The sequence below is a fragment of the Aethalodelphis obliquidens genome, unplaced genomic scaffold, assembly GCF_003676395.1.
Source record: "Aethalodelphis obliquidens isolate GAN/ISIS:26980383/991018 unplaced genomic scaffold, ASM367639v1 scaffold1, whole genome shotgun sequence".
Classification (NCBI taxonomy): domain Eukaryota; kingdom Metazoa; phylum Chordata; class Mammalia; order Artiodactyla; family Delphinidae; genus Aethalodelphis; species Aethalodelphis obliquidens.
In genome coordinates this window covers 70,899,516-70,915,911 of record NW_020837945.1, presented here as the reverse complement: position 1 = coordinate 70,915,911, position 16,396 = coordinate 70,899,516, and the positions used below count along the sequence as shown (strand labels likewise).

General features: G+C 37.7%; 1 protein-coding gene across 4 annotated transcripts in view; it reads left to right on the top strand.

Annotated features, from left to right (window-relative positions):
- LMLN (leishmanolysin like peptidase) overlaps positions 1–13,787 on the top strand; it is a 74,876-nt gene extending 61,089 nt beyond the window's left edge. For 3 of the 4 annotated variants that reach the window (XM_027107162.1, XM_027107176.1, XM_027107155.1), the window contains 3 exons: positions 662–792; positions 6,913–7,123; positions 11,403–13,787. In XM_027107162.1, coding sequence (XP_026962963.1) covers positions 662–792; positions 6,913–7,123; positions 11,403–11,503 — 443 coding nt within the window. In that variant the 3' untranslated portion in view covers positions 11,504–13,787. The remainder of the gene's footprint in view (positions 1–661; positions 793–6,912; positions 7,124–11,402) is intronic. The other variant, XM_027107170.1, reaches the window with a different exon arrangement.
- Positions 13,788–16,396: the final 2,609 nt, after the last annotated feature.

The window sequence follows — 16,396 nt, the reverse complement described above, 5'->3', positions numbered from 1 at the left end:
TAAAATTTTTATCTTTATAATATTTCAAAATGGGCTAATTGAACTCTGCTTTCAAAAGGTGAAACTTGTATTAAGTGTAGAGAGAAATTATTCCTAGGCTTTTTTTTTTTTTTTTAATTCCTAGGCTTTAAGGATTTCACTCCTTTGTCCATTAGCTAGTTAGGGGTCATTTAGTTTGCCCCATACCTCTGCAGGTTTGTGCTTAGTCTAAGACTAGCTCAACCTGTCATTTATTGACTTCCAGGAGATGGCATAAGTTGAAAATAAAAGAACGTCTTGCAAAAGTTGCAGCACTCCAAAAAAATCTTCATTATATAAATCACTTGACCTCATCTATCTGGGTCACTTGGGAAGTGACTCCTATTTAGGACACCATTGAAGGTGATTCTTAGTGCCATTTCCTCTATATATTTAACTTGGTTGCTTTAAGCCCAATTTTATCTCTTGTTTCTGATATAATAATTCTCCTACCAATTGCTTTATTGAGAATCCAGTTTGAGTTTGGAACCCTCTCTCTTGATTTTTTTTTAATTGAAAATTTCCATGAAACATGTTTTATTTTTAAAGCAACTTTTAATTATAAGAGTGGAATACTTCAATTTCTTATTCTTTGAGCCCAAAGTCAATTTTTAATAAAGAAAACTTTTCTGGTTTGCTTCAGACCTTTTTAAAAACTATGGTGCTGAAAAGTATGGACCTCATTCAGTTTGTCTAATTCAGAAATCAGCATTTGTCATGGAAAAGTGTGAAAGGAAGCTGAGTTACCCAGACTGGGGGAGTGGATGCTATCAGGTAAACCATATGATTGTTAATAACTGTACCAAATATTACATAATTGTATCTCATTATATGGTTTTTATATTTTCAAATACATTTTATATCTTTTATTTCTACTGATTAATACTTTAACTTATTCATTGTAAATATTAGTTTGTATATTTGTGTTTTGTCAAAATATTGTCATTTCTTTGAGAGAAATTGCCTTTCTCTGTTTAAAAATGATATATAGTTGCTATATATCAGCAAGTTTTATAACAATTTTGCTTCTGAGCATAGATCCTAAGGAAATGTTAGGAAACATGTAATTTTGTTCTTTTTTTTTACATTTATTTATTTTTGGTTGCATTGGGTCTTCGCTGCTTGCGCGTGGGCTTCTTATTGCGGTGGCTTCTCCTTGTTGCAAAGTGGGCTTCAGTAGTTGTGACACACAGGTTCAGTAGTTGTGGTGCACAGGCTTAGTTGCTCCACGGCATGTGGGATCTTCCCGGACCAGGGATCAAACCCATGTCCCCTGCATTGCAGGCGGTTTCTTAACCACTGTGCCACCAGGGAAGTTCTGTAATTTTGTTCTTTAAAACTACTTTGTAATGGAAAAAAAACTATAATTTATTTTGTAAAATCTGAAGAAAGCATGTATTTAAGAATTAATAAATCAACTACTGATTAATAGTAGATTTTTTTCCTTTGAAATTAGAAATCCAAAGAGAGCAAACTACTATTTTCTTAATTTATTATTTGCATGTCTGATATTAAATGACTGCATCACCATAGAACTTACTAAGATACAGGCATTCTGTAACTTAGGAGCATCAAACCTAATGAATATTCCATACCCTACTAACGGACATCAGGGAGGAGAGTGTGATCCTGAAAACTGAAACATAAGAATTTGTTGTGCCATCTCACCTACAAGAGCTAAATGGACTAATGTAGCTGACAATTTAACTTACTATTTTTAAAGTTTCTTTAAAATTAACTCTTGTTTTTGGTAACTGCTTTATTGAGGTATAACTCACACACCATACAATTCATGTAAAATTACCTTTGAAACCTTATAAAAGACAATGCAAAATAAACACTTTCCAGCTATAATCCTATAATCTGACAACTATAATCCAGCAACCGTTTTCTGATGAATTCATTCCATTAAAGATTATGTATTACTTAAATACATAGTTTTGATCTAGTTGTAATCAGAATACATAATTTTGTTTTAGTGACTTTACTTAGTACTTTTTTTTTTTTTTTTTTTTTTGCGGTACGTGGGCCTCTCACTGCTGTGGCCTCTCCCGTTGCGGAGTACAGGCTCCGGACACGCAGGCTCAGTGGCCACGGCTCACGGGCCCAGCCGCTCCATGGCATGTGGGATCCTCCCGGACCGGGGCATGAACCCGCGTCCCCTGCATCGGCAGGCGGACTCTCAACCACTGCGCCACCAGGGAAGCCCCAACTTAGTACTTTTTATACAGACCAAGATACCTTTTCCAAGTTCTCCCAATAATAATACATACTGTTCTTCATAGCTGTAGAACATTGCATCATATCATAATTAGGGAAGTCATTTTCCTGTGAGATATTGAATTAATTTTCACTTTTCACTATATAAAAATGCTTTTGTAAGTATATTTACATCCTTTACCTTTTTATTAGAATAAAGGGGATAAAGCTGGAACAGTGTGAACTATAATAGGAGGATAACCATTTCAGCCTGTTTTAATGTCTTCTCTATACCGCCACCACCACCACAAAGGGATTACGTAGATTTGTAATACCATCTACAAAGACTGAATGTACTTGGCTTCCCTGTAGTACCTAGTGTTGTCAGTTAATTTTGCTAATTTAATACTCACAACCATTTATATGGGAAAATGTGCATGATTTCCAAACAATTAGCATTTGGATTAGCTGTTTTGTTTTCTGTTGTTCTTTGTTTTACTTATTTTGACAGAGAAGTTGCAAGAATGGTACAAAAATATGGGTCATTTAAGTGCAAATTGCTGACAGTCTGCCCCTTCACCCCTAAATACTTTAATGTCTATTCCTTATAAACAAGGACATCCTCCTATATGACCACAGTACTACCAAAAAAATCAGGAAATAACACTGATACATCCAATTCTTGGACCCCGTTCAAGTTTTGCCAATTGTCCCAATAATGTCCGTGTAGTAATAGGATCTGCACTGATATCACATATTGAGTAGTTGTCACATCTCTGGTCTCCTTCAATCTGGAACAGTTCCTCAGTCTTTTCTTGACTTTCATAACCTTGACACTTTTAAAGATTACAAGCCAGTTCTTATCTATGATGTGTCTCCATTTGGGTTTGTCTGATGTTTCCTCATGATTAAATTCATGTAATATGTTTTGGGCAGTAATATCACAGAAGTGATGCTTGTGTTTTTTTGGTGGTACACTTTTTTTTTTTTAAATATTTATTTATTTTGGCTGCATCAGGTCTTAGTTTTGGCACGCAGGACCTTTCGTTGCAGTGCGCGGGCTTCTCTCTAGTTGTGGTGTGCGGGCTCATTAGTTGCGGCACGTGGGCTCTCTAGTTGTGGTGCACGGGCTTAGTTGCCCCATGGCATGTGGGATCCCAGTTCCCCAGCTAGGGATCAAACCAGCATCCTCTGCATTGCAAGACAATTCTTAACCCCTGGACCACTAGGGAAGTCCCTGGTGGTGCACTCTTGATTTGTCCCTTTGCTGGTCATGTTAACTTGCTGATATCTACCAGGCTTCTCCACTGTCAAGTTACTGTTTTTCTCTTTTAATTAATTCCCTTTTTAATTAGTAAGTATTTGGGGGGAAAAGTACTATATCGATAACTTATTTCTTATCATACCTTCATTTTATTAATTTATGCATTTAAATCTGTATTGACTCACAGATTGCATTTTATTCAGTGGGTATTACCATTACTATCATTTATTTGGATATTTAAGTTGCCCCAGATTTAGCCAAAGGGAGGGAGCCCTTCAGGTTGGTTCCTGTGTCCTTTTGGCTGTCCTATCTTTTTAACTATTTCCTTGCTTTCTAGCACAAGATATTCTAGGCTCATCTTCACTTTCTTTGCCCCAGCCCTGGAATTAATCATTTCTCCAAGGAGCTCTTGTTTCTTTTAGTGGAGTGAGGTATTTAGAGACTAAAGTCTGGGTGCTAGGGACTTCCCTGGTGGCACAGTGGTTAAGAATCCGCCTGCCAATGCAGGGGACAGGGATTTGAACCGTGGTCCGGGAAGACCCCACATTGCTGCAGAGCAACTGAGCCCCTGTGCCACAACCACTGAGCCTGTGCGCTGGAGGCTGCGAGCCACAACTACTGAGCCTGCATGCCATAACTACTGGAGCCCACGCACCTAGATCCCGTGCTCTGCAACAAGAGAACCCACCTCAACGAGAAGCCCAAGCACCACAACAAAGAGTAGCCCCCACCTGCCGCATCTAGAGACAGCCTGTGCACAGCAACAAAGACCCAACGCAGCCAAAAATAAATAAATAAAATTATTTTAAAAATAAAGATAAAAAAATAAAGTCTGGGTGCTAGATGTATTGTTCATTGCTGTTGGGATACAGCTGCTCCCCAGGCCTTCTTGGTGAACAGAGCTAGGAAATATATGTGTGTATGTAATTTTATATATACTCGTACATGTGCATATATATAACCATGAGTTTGTACCAGTATCTTTGATTCCAGTTTAACACCAAATAATTCATTTTAGTTTTCTCCCTTCCCATATTTGTAACTCTTCTTTCAAGCAGTGAGAAATCTGGCTCTCTTTGTCCTTAATATGCTTGTTATTTGATCTGTCCACTCCTTTCTATCTTCATCCACCCCTACGCGGTTACTCTCCTCACCTACTTGGACTCTGACACAGCCCACCAGCTCACAACATGTCTCCCTCACTGTGATGCAAACCCTGTGCACATCTTTAGAATATAAATGCTTTCTTCCATGAAACTTTCTAATCTTTGTTGTTCTTTTTCTTATTTATTGCCTCTTTATCATAAAACAGTCTGACACTGTTAATTTTGGGGGGAAATTTGTATATCCTACCCTTCTCTCCTCAATTAAAGCTGCTAGAGGTCAGGCACTGTGTCATGGACTTCTTTGGTATCCTTTTCAGCACCAAGCACAATACCCAGTCAATTCTCACTTAAAAGAATGATTACATTGCATTGCAGCTGTGGTGATGCTTACTGGGTGTGGGTCATTGAATGACAGACTTATAGAAGAGTTTACACTTTGTTGTTTATTTTCTTGGTAGCTTATTATAACTTAAATTTCCAAATGAATGTTATATTTAAACTTAATTGATGAAAAGAGTTGTTTTTAAAATGACTCCATTGTTGAAAAACACTTTTGGAACTCCTTTTTAAATTGCTTTTAGAGATAGTTTAATAGCCATCTAAGAAGTCAATTTCAGTATTTTACATCATACCTATGTTGACCTAGTCTTAACCAGTGTAGTCAACTGCCTTTACCAGACTTGGATCTGGGCAAGTTTTGGGTATTTCCAAAAATTACATCTACTTGCAAAGTAAAAATTTGCCACCATCAAACATACTCAGAACCATGCACTTTCTTTGAAAATAGTTCCAGGAGAGAAGATCCAGAAATATTTAAGGTGAAGCAGCATAATGTAAAGTCTTTTTAGAAAACAACTTTGAGGGCTTCCCTGGTGGCACAGTGGTTGGGAGTCCACCTGCCAATGCAAGGGATGAGAGTTCAAGCCCTGGTCTGGGAGGATCCCACATGCCACGGAGTGGCTAAGCCTGTGCGCCACAGCTACTGAGCTTGCACTCTGGAGCCCACGAGCCAGAACTGCTGAGCCCGCATGCCACAGCTACTGAGGCCTGCACACCTAGAGCCTGTGTTCCACAATGGGAGCGGCTACTACAATGAGACGCCTGTGCACTGCGATGAGGAGTGGCCCCCATTCTCAGCAACTAGAGAAAGCCCGTGCGCAGGAGCGAGGACCCAACTCAGCCAGAATGAATGAATGAATGAATGAATGAATAAATAAATAAAATTTATTTAAAAAAAAGAAAACAATTTTGAAGAGAACACAGTCATTATAAATTTTCTTAAAGTTAACTTTAATATGTTTGTTTTTTTAAATTGATTTCATTAGTTACCCCTTGTATATGAGATAAGAATCCTGCTTTTAAAGATGTTACCAGTTGTATAAAATCACTGTGACCATTTTCATCTCTGAGCAGAGGATCTGGGATAGGGATAATGAATAACAAACTTTTACTATGTCATTTCTATACAGTGTGCTTTTTTTTTTTTTTTTTACAATGAGCATATATTGTTTTTATAATTTATTTTATTTATTTTTGGCTGCGTTGGGTCTTCGTTGCTACGCATGGGCTTTTTCTAGTTGCGGAGAGCGGGGGCTGCTCTTCATTGCAGTGTGCGGGCTTCTCATTGTGGTGGCTTCTCTTGTTGCAGAGCACGGACTCTAGGCACACAGGCTTCAGTAGTTGTGGCTCGTGGGCTCTAGAGCGCAGGCTCAGTAGTTGTGGCATGCAGGCTTAGTTGGATGCACTTAGTTGGGTGCAGCATGTGGGATCTTCCCGGACCACAACTCAAACCTGTGTCCCCTGCATCAGCAGGCGGATTCTTAACCACTGCACCACCAGGGAAGCCCTATTTTTATAATTTAAAACAACTAAAAAAATTTGAGTTACAAAATTTAGCAACTTGTAGAAAAAGTGACATGATTCATGGCTCTTTGACAGACATTTAACCTGAATTATAGGAGGATACTAGAATCTACAGAAATGTTATTATTGATAACTTGGCTTCAGGGGTCTGTGAATCCAAATTGTATGTAAAGCTGTATGTTACCTTGTTTTTTTCAGGAAGGGTCCATAGCTTTCATTAGATTTTTTAAAAGGTTCTAGACAAAAAGTCTAAGAACTACTACTACCACAGAGTGAAATTCTTTTAGAACATGAATAACTTAACCCTCTTTATATGAAATTAAAATAGGCCCACATTCCAAATTGTCTTTTATAGCCAGCATTTTTAGTAAATTCTGCCATATTTTCCTACAGTTGAGGGAGAAGGCTCACATACTAGAATCTTACTGATCTGATATTTTTTTTTCTTTTCACTTTTTGAAGGTTTCTTGTTCTCCACAAGGTCTGAAGGTTTGGGTTCAGGATACTTCATATTTGTGTAGTCGGGCCGGGCAGGTCCTCCCTGTCAGTATTCAGATGAATGGCTGGATTCACGATGGAAACTTGCTCTGCCCATCATGTTGGGACTTCTGTGAGCTCTGTCCCCCAGAAACAGATCCTCCAACTACTAACTTGACCCGAACTCTACCCCTAGGTGAGTAGTCTCTGTGGTTGGAGTACAGAGAAGGACTTTTCTTACAAGATGTTGAAAATGCCCTGCAAGGAAGCTCTAAAACAGGTTGCGCGTCTTCTCTTCTAATTGCAGTTTTATGGGAAGATCGCCTTCCCTCCATGGTTAGAAATTGAAGGTAGGTAGACTTGACACCTCTCTTCAGTAAGAGTGAGGGTGAGGAAACTTTCGATATGTGAAGAACCTCTGACTTGCACAAAAACATTCATTGAAGGTTACAAAAAGTTAATGTTTCAGCCATTCATTTTGAAAGTAAGAGTAAAAATTCTGTTCATGAATACAAAAAGCAATTAAATATATTTTAGTTATATTATAACTAGGTGAGGCGAAAGAGCGGGAAAGTCACTGGAAAAGATGCTCAAAGAAGGGATTGACATGCCCACAAAGAAGAGAAAGGTGCAGGGAGATGCAAATATACACAGTGAGATAGAAAGACAGGCTGGCAAAGACAGTGGTTTTCACTGAGAGATATATTACTCATTCTGTGAGACTCCAGAGAGTAGGACTGAGAACAATGAATTAAAGTTGTAGGGAGACAGATTCCAGTAAAATCCTTTAGAACCAGGAGAAGAGTGCATTCCCTGTTGATGAAGATGTGCAAACTGAGGCTGATGACCCATTTCTAAGTTTTAAAAGCAGAACTCATGAACTCTCAATGAAAGCTTTGACCTATGGTCCATGATATTTTAATTAAATGACCTATGAGATTTTATGACAGTTTGATATTTTGGAATAGGCCATGTTTCATTTTCTCAACTGGAGGTATTTTTTAAATGGAACTGTATAGCCCTTTGCTTGCTCCACGGTCTGGTTGAAAACAAAGGGCTACGTTCATTTTATAGCTCAAAGTTTCTTCACCTCTAAAATTTAATTCCCTTTCTTTCCCACATTCTGGGTCCTTTATCAAGACATGGGCTATAAGTAGAGGGTGAATTTGGGGAGATTAATACTTGTGTTAGGGATGCCTAAGACCACCCTCAGATTTCATGACTCTCTAGGACTCAAAGGACTCAGCCTCTAGTTGTACTTACGGCTAAGCTTTGTTAGAGCAAAAAGATACAAAGCAGAATCAGCAAAGGGAAAGGGGACAGTGGATGAAGTCTGGAAGAAACCACTTCCCAGACACCAGCTAAAGGCCGTCCTTGCAAACAGGACTTTCAAATGATGACCATCTCAGGCCTGCTGTGTTAACTCTTTTCACTTAACTTCTGTGAGCCAGCTGAGTTTTCTGCGGTTATAATAGTAATGCACAATGAATTAAAAGATCTTAGGTCCTTTTGATATGGTATATAATAAATGTAGTGTTAAATATTCTTAGTTAACTTTCATATGAAGTGATAGGATGACTTGATTTTGTTATTGTTAAATTGCTTTGGCTAGAATTAAAGGGCTGCTAGTCTACAAATAGGTGGTTCTGATGGAGTTCCCATGGTCAGGCCTAATCTCAGAGTTAACTATAAGAAATATCATCATTTCAGTGTCCAAGAGATGAGCATTGATTCAGCCATTAGCAGTTAGAGTTGAGTTAAAGAGAGAGTTACTCCAGCTGGTTCAGGGGTAAGAATCTTAGGAGTACAGTTAAAAAATGTGTAGAAATGAGGAGAAAGCCAGACTAGTTCAAGGATCTGTGAAGTGGTTAGTTCCTGTCCTTGGAGCATGGCAAAGACAAGTGAATCTGTTGAAAGGAGGTGGGGAGTAGAGATTGCAAATGACCCCACCCCCTCCACCAACCTGTGCCCTAGACTTGACTTCTTATCCAGCTCCCTCTTTGTAGTCACCCTTCTGATACTGTGGTACTATGTTGTGATTTCTTCCCCTGTTAACCAGTTCTATGAGGAAGCATGCTCAAAAAAGGATTGTAACCTCCGAATCACTACCACACTTTTGAAAAATGTATAAAATATTACAAGAATAGATGCCTTTTAGAAAAAAAAAAAAGGAATAGATACCTTTTAGGCATAATTTCCATTAGTGAATATGAAAGATTTATTTCTAAATTTTCTGATCTCTTCAGATTGTGGAGGTTATTTTGTTTCTATTTATTAAATGCTAGACACTTTGCTGAGTGCTTTATGTCTATATCATTGTATTTAATCATCACAAAACCTAATGAGGTAGGAATTATCATTTACACATGAGAAAACTAAGGTATAAAGAGATTAAGTGATATATTCACTGTCACAGCTAATGAGGTTCAGATCAAAACCCAGATCTGATCGTCTCTGATTCATTTTAAAACACGCTCTTTGTATCTTTCCTTTTTAAAGAGTACTGTCACAGAAAGTGCAGTGTTTTTGAAGGACAACAAATGTTCTAGAGCGGCCATTAATATTTTAATAGCTTGTTAAATGTTAGTACCAACAGTAGATAAACAACAGTTAGTTCAGTTCCCCTCCTATTTCCTTTGTGCCAAATTGAGAATTGGGAGATAAAGGGATATGCCTGTGTTATTAGTGACTCCAGGGTCTATTCCTTATTCCAGCCAAGACCACTCTACCTGATGTTGTAGGCCAGAATGTATCCAGTAGACCTTTCTGGGGTGATGGAAATGTTGTATAATCTGTGCTGTCCCATACAATAGTCATTAGCCACATGTGACTATTAAACATGTGAAATGTGGCTACTGTGACGGAGGAACTAAATATTTCATCTCATTTTGGTTAATTTAAATTTAAATAGCACATATAGCTAATGGCTGCCATATTGGACATTGCAGCTCGAGCTCAGAAGTTCTCAAACTTTAGCATGCATCAGAATCATGTTAAAACACAGATTGCTACGACTCACGCCCAGAGTTTCTGATTCAGAAGATCTGGGTTGGAGCCTGAGAAGTTCCCAGGTGATGCTGATGTTGTTGACTCATGTACCATACTTTGAGAAGGATTGATTTTTCTAACATTTAACGATTGCCAGCTGGTTCCATTGGGGAAGAATATAAGTTCTCCATGGTTTACTTGTATTACATACAGTGAAATAATTTTTTAAAATACTTATTCTACACTGTATAGTTCTCAGAAGAACAAGCTCCAGTGCCTTAACATTATCATTTTATTAATTCTATAGCTGAAAAACCAGTCCTTTTTTTCTTACCTTTTAAGCAAGTCAGACTTGAAGCTTGGTTGGTTCTTTATTGGTCAAAATAGTAGAAAGGACAACTCATCCTGAAATAAAGTCAGGTTGACCTGGTCTCTTGACTGCTAAAAAATGTACTCCATTCTGAGAATTGTTTGGGGGAAATAGTTTTAGCTGTTAGAACAACTCTTAGATAAATTAAAATATACTCCTACTGCCCAAAACTCATAGAATCTTCTGCTGTTTCCAAATCAAGCCTGGGGTGATATGAATAGATGGGTAGATATTTAGAGGCTGGGGAACGTATGTCCTGTTTTGCCTGGGACAGTCCACGTGCCTATTGTCCTGGTATGATTACTAATAATTCCCTTGTGTTAAAATTATCAAAGAGAACAATTTAGTTGATCAAAGCAAATTTTATTTCACACAGGCAGTCTCTACTCTCAGGAGTCCAGAGAACTGTAAAATAAGGGAAAAGGGCTACAAGCAGGAAACAAGGAAGAAGTACTCAGCTTAGGTTGATGGGCTGGGGTTAAGTATCTAACCTTATTTAGAAAGATCAACGAACAAAGAAATAAGTATAGCGCCCACACTGGCTCGGCGGTTGGAGATTGGCTGACTGGATATTCTGTGGTTCTGGTCAAGTGGAGCATTTACACAAACATGAAAGTTATCTAAGTTTTAATTTGCTGATGTGACGCCATGGGCAGGAGAGGCTCCATCTTAAGACTAGAAATTTATTTCAACGCTTATCTCAAAATGTCCTGATATGGGATGATAAATTATAGGGTCACCCTACTTAGAAGGGACAAGGTAGAATAGAAGAGAGTCTAGCATCCCATGTCAGAATAGCCAAGAATTTCATTTACTTTCCTGTGTAGCATCTTTAGCTTTGCCAGGATACTACCCTGTCTTTTCTTGGGTGCTGATTTTGAACCTTGATATGGTAGGTACATCTTCTTTTCTCCTACATAAATATTTTGTTCTTTTTCTATAAATATAAAAAAAGACTTTGCATATATGGATTTCAGGAAGTCACTCTTGATTCTACTCTTCAAGGTAGTCCTTCTTCACCTTTTAATAATTACCTCTACTCATCTGTCAACATTTTGTTGGTATAATTTTTTCCAAAAATGTCTGTGGAAAGTCAATTTTTTGTTTTCAACCCTAGATCTCTGTTCCTGTTCCTCTAGCCCAGTGGTTACACTTTGGCTTCTGCTAGGCAATCTATTTCCTCTGCTGGCTGGATTTCTTCTGTGCGTATGGCATTAGGAATGGAAAAGTGAATTCTGAAGACATTCCTTTGTGTCATGTTCCTCTGAACAAAGCACAAAATCTGGGCGAGTGCCAGCCTATACAGATGGCAGAAGTGGCATTCCTGACTTTGGCTTGGAAGTGTTGACCATAATCAGATCTTGAAGCAGAGCTTCACAGCAATCACGCCTCATCAGCAACCCAACAGCCTCAAAGTTTGGAGAAGGAGGAGGAATTCCAAATCACCAAGTCTCTTTATTTTTCAGGATAAATACTCTTCTTGAAGTTTTCCTTTGAAAATGGGATAATAGGTGAAAAATTCAGTTATTGCATACCTCAGCATCTTCATTAACCTAAAACAATGGGAAAGTTCATCACTGCTGCAATAATTTAAAGAACAGCTAATCATTGCAAGGTTATAAGTTGTGGACCCTGTCCTCAAAAGTATAAATTGTCCTTTGACTTACAGAAAATAACTTGAATTGGGATTTCTACATCACTATTATACCTATTTTGAATTTAATGACTGTATATGGTACACCTAAATCATTGTTCTCATTGTTTTTTTTTTAAATTATGTTTTGCTAAATCTTATGATTTAACCATGCTAGCCTTTTCAAACCAGCTGTGTGGCAGTTTCCTGCTGAACCATTAGGTGTTGGTAGCTGTATCTGTACTCATTGATCTTCAGAGAGTAGCTTCCAGTTGTATTCTCCATTAGTTTAATAATGACTTGAAAAACTGGGAAGCAGAGAGAGAAAAATACTCTGCCTGTGAAAACATTGAAGACATGCAAATAAAAGAAAACCTAATTGTATGTTTTTCAGATAATAGTTATGACAACTGCAGTCCAACAAAAATAGAACTTTCCTTTTTGACCAATGAAGATAAAAAGAAATTCTGGCATAGACAGGTATGCAGTTATTTTCAAGTGGGCTTAGGAGTTGTTACAGAAGAATTTGACTATCTGAAAATTATTTTATGTGTAAGAAGAAAAGATATAAGTCAAAACAAGATGGTCTGAATTGTTTATAGCAAAGTGTAGGTTTGGTGTAGGGCCTATCCAATAGGGTCCACTTTACCACACAGGGTATGGCTTAGTCCACAGAAGTCAGAAGGTTGCCTTTGCTTTAAAAGGAGGTAATGTCTTTTACCTCTTGTATTTGACACTCTTTCTGTCACCCATAGATTCTGGTCCCCAGAAGCAATTCTGCTCTTGTACTAGAGCTGACCAACCCTACTTAGTAAACCCAATTTGAAAATCTTTAATGATGAATGATGCCCAGTTTTTCTCTCTAAAGCTAATGAAGTCCTGTGGCATTAGAAACATAGCCCTTGGACATGCATTCATTCATTCACTGGTTGGCCCTTTAATTCAGCATACAGTTATTGAGCACTCAGTTTAAGAAACTGCTAAGTGAACAAACAGCATAATTACTAAGGAGTAATTCCAACTTATTGTTTGGCACTGGAGCCAAACAGCAACTCCAGCATAGAGGAAAGTCACCTTTTTTTAAAAAAAATGCATACATTTAAAATACTTATTTGCCTACAATTTTAAATTGGAGGTATTTGTCATTGTGAAAAGCTGGGGGTCTCTAGCATAGCCAGCCTCAGCTGAAGAAAATCTAATACCAATGGTGTTTCTGCCTATGTTCTGCATACTTTAAATCATGAAAAGTCAGAGAAAAATGTAGAGTATATTTTTAAGGAAAGTTATAAAAATCTAAACTTATATACCCAATGTGATTATGAATTATCCTGCAAAGTTGTACAAAGAATTTCACCAAAAATAATATGGATTCATAATATATTTGAGACTCACAGTGATAGGTTCAATTATATTTTGACTGTTATGCAGTAATGCCATTTAGGTAGTATTGTTTCTGAGCATGGTGCTTTTTATACTTGAAATATATTTTTGCTTTACTTTTTATTGATATAATTATATTTGCACTAATGACTTTCTGAAGAAAATATTATAGATGACATTTTTTCTATATATATATTTGTTAAGCTTGGAATCTGGTAGCCCAGTGTTTTCTCTGCACAAACGTAGAACCTGGTAAAGTATGGTGTTAAGAAATCTTGAGTTTTTGAGGGTAACTAACAGTGCTGGTGTCTTCCTTCCTCTTCAACAAGTCTTGAAAGTGGTTGCTTATCACTGATTCTGCATAGTATACTCAGTGAGGATTTAGAAGGCCACTGATAAAATTCTAAATTTCTAAAAAGAAGGATTTTTAAAATCTGAAATTTCAATGCAGAATTAGCAGGCTAGAATTAAGTTTTGAACTGAAGAACTTGAGATGACCTAAATTTCAATATCCGGTGGCAGGTAATGCTCTTTATGTTCACAAAACCAGTTCACTGAGAAAGAGACCATGCAGACTGCAGCCATGGTGGGAGTAAGGTGGGGCAGGGAAGGGGAATGGGGATAGCTGATTTGAGGATAGTAGACTGAAGTCCCTTTCTGACTCAAAAGGGTCAAGTCCTTATAAAAACTGACTACCTCAGTTTTCAGTTCAGACTTAGGTTCATTTTGATAGTATTTTTTTTCAATTTAAATAGTATATCAATTTTATTTTTTTTTACATCTCTATGGCTTTACAATGGTGTGTTAGTTTCTGCTTTATAAAAAAGTGAATCAGTTATACATATGTTCCCATATCTCTTCCCTCTTGCGCCTCCCTCCCTCTCACCCTCCCTATCCCACCCCTCCAGGTGGTCACAAAGCACCGAGCTGATCTCCCTGTGCTGTGTGGCTGCTTCCCACTAGCTATCTACCTTACATTTGGTAGTGTATATATGTCCATGCCTCTCTCTCGCTTTGTCACAGCTCACCCTTCCTCCTCCCCCCCCAAAGTCAAAATTAACAAGTGAATTTGTCTCTCAGGTTTTCAAGAACAGAATTTACAGGAAGGAAGCAAAAGCCTTGTCACTAGACTTGAGCTGATAGCTTTAAAGAAACTGTAAAGCAGTTAGGTAGTCTTAATGTAGATCCCTCTGTATTCTCCTGAAAAACATCCTTTTCCCTTACTTATTTCTTAAGGATACTTATTTTTGTTAAGATCAACTAGGCATTCTAAAAATGTCATAAATTATGCTTAAAATTAGTTTCAGCCTAATATGTTGGTTTAGAGTTTATCAATATTTGAAAATGAAACATTAATGAAGTTTAAATAGTTTTAGGAAGATACATAAATAAGTATACCAGAGTATTCCATAAAATTTTATCAATATTCTCTTCAGTATTAGAAGACTTACTGATTGAGACCATCTGTAAAATGACTAGATGCTTTCTCAGAATCTTTCCAGCTCTAATATTCTGTGACTAATGTTCATGAATATTCAGAATATTCTAATATTCTGCATGACTAATTCATGCAGAATTGCTAGGTCACTGCTGGCTCTGACCCACCTCCCGGAGTATGCCAGCTTACACACCATGTTCATCACAGTGTCCTGTGCTCAGTGCCTTAGCGCTGTCCTTGTCCTTGGACACTGAATGGAGAGAGAAGAGCCCGTTTCTGCGGGCATTTGAGTAGTCCTGGCAGGAGGAGGTGGACTTCAGTCACAGCCCCACAGACCTGTTTCACAGTTGGCACCAGTCATCCGTGCCATGTCCCTGCAGCCCAAGAGGACTAACATATTTTAATAAAGTCTGTGCTACTCGTTCTGAAGAAAGAACTTACCTGAAAGGATGACCTTTTTTTTTTTTTTTGATACATTTAGTCAGGGTTGGGGAGGGAGTGGTGAATTATTTTCTTTTTGTTTACATTTTTAATAAATAAAATAGATTTAAGAACTAATCTTTATTTATGGTATTTAACTTTAAGTGTAATATATTACTTAGAAAAAACACAGCTTTAATAAAAATGGAAACTAATCTGTATCTTTTCTTTACTTAATTAACACCATCAATTTTTTTAAACCTGGATGAGGGATACAAACACAGCCATGCACTCTATATGGGGACGATGAGGTGTTTATTATGAAACATAATTCAATTTTTACTTTAAGTGGAGTAAAATTGTCCTACTTAAAGAATAGGGACAGGTCTTATGTAAAGCTACAGGGAATAACCCTCCTCAAATAGTTAAGCAGGAAAGACAGCCGACTAAAACAATTTAGGGCAGCCGTCTCTGGCTGAAGATTATTCCTGTCCCATTTGTTCTGTGCTGTGGGCCAGGAGTCTCACCGCAGGACCGCTCTGCACATTCAAGTACCACACTCCATTTGGTAGCGGCAAGTAAATTGTGGCTGTGGAGTGTGGAGCGTGATTCTTCCTCATAAACTGACTGTAGTTTGAGAGAACGTACCTGGGGCGTGCCTTCACCATGTGCACTCAGAGCCATCCTGCCCTGTGGCCTGGAGCCAAGCACTGTGAAATGGACTGAGCACAGCTTCTGTGACCTACTTGCTGAGCTGAGATCTTTGTGGGAAATTTTAATGATAATATTTAGATTTTTTAACATTTTAAATATTTCATGTAAGTAGCTAAAACTATGTACAATAAATTACTTCAAGTAGTTGAATAAATTCAATATTATTTGTACGCTGTACTGAAGACAAAGTGTCTATGTCTCATACATTACCTGTTTATACTACCTTTTGGTATGTTCATAGAATATATCTTATTTAATAGGCGTCAATACATAAACGAGTCTTTTGTCAACAACTCTCTGGTAGATACGTTGAAATGGAGCGGTTTATTTAAGTCAGCTTGTTAGTGTTCTGCCAGAAGTTTGTTCCTTAATGTTTGAAATAAACTGGACTTGTTTGGAGGTAGAAGTCCAAATACACCATCTGATGTTCTGGTAGATGACCAATACCATTCTCATTTTGTTTTCTTTTAATAAATTTATTTATTTATTTATTTATTTTAGGCTGTGTTGGGTTTTCATTGCTGTG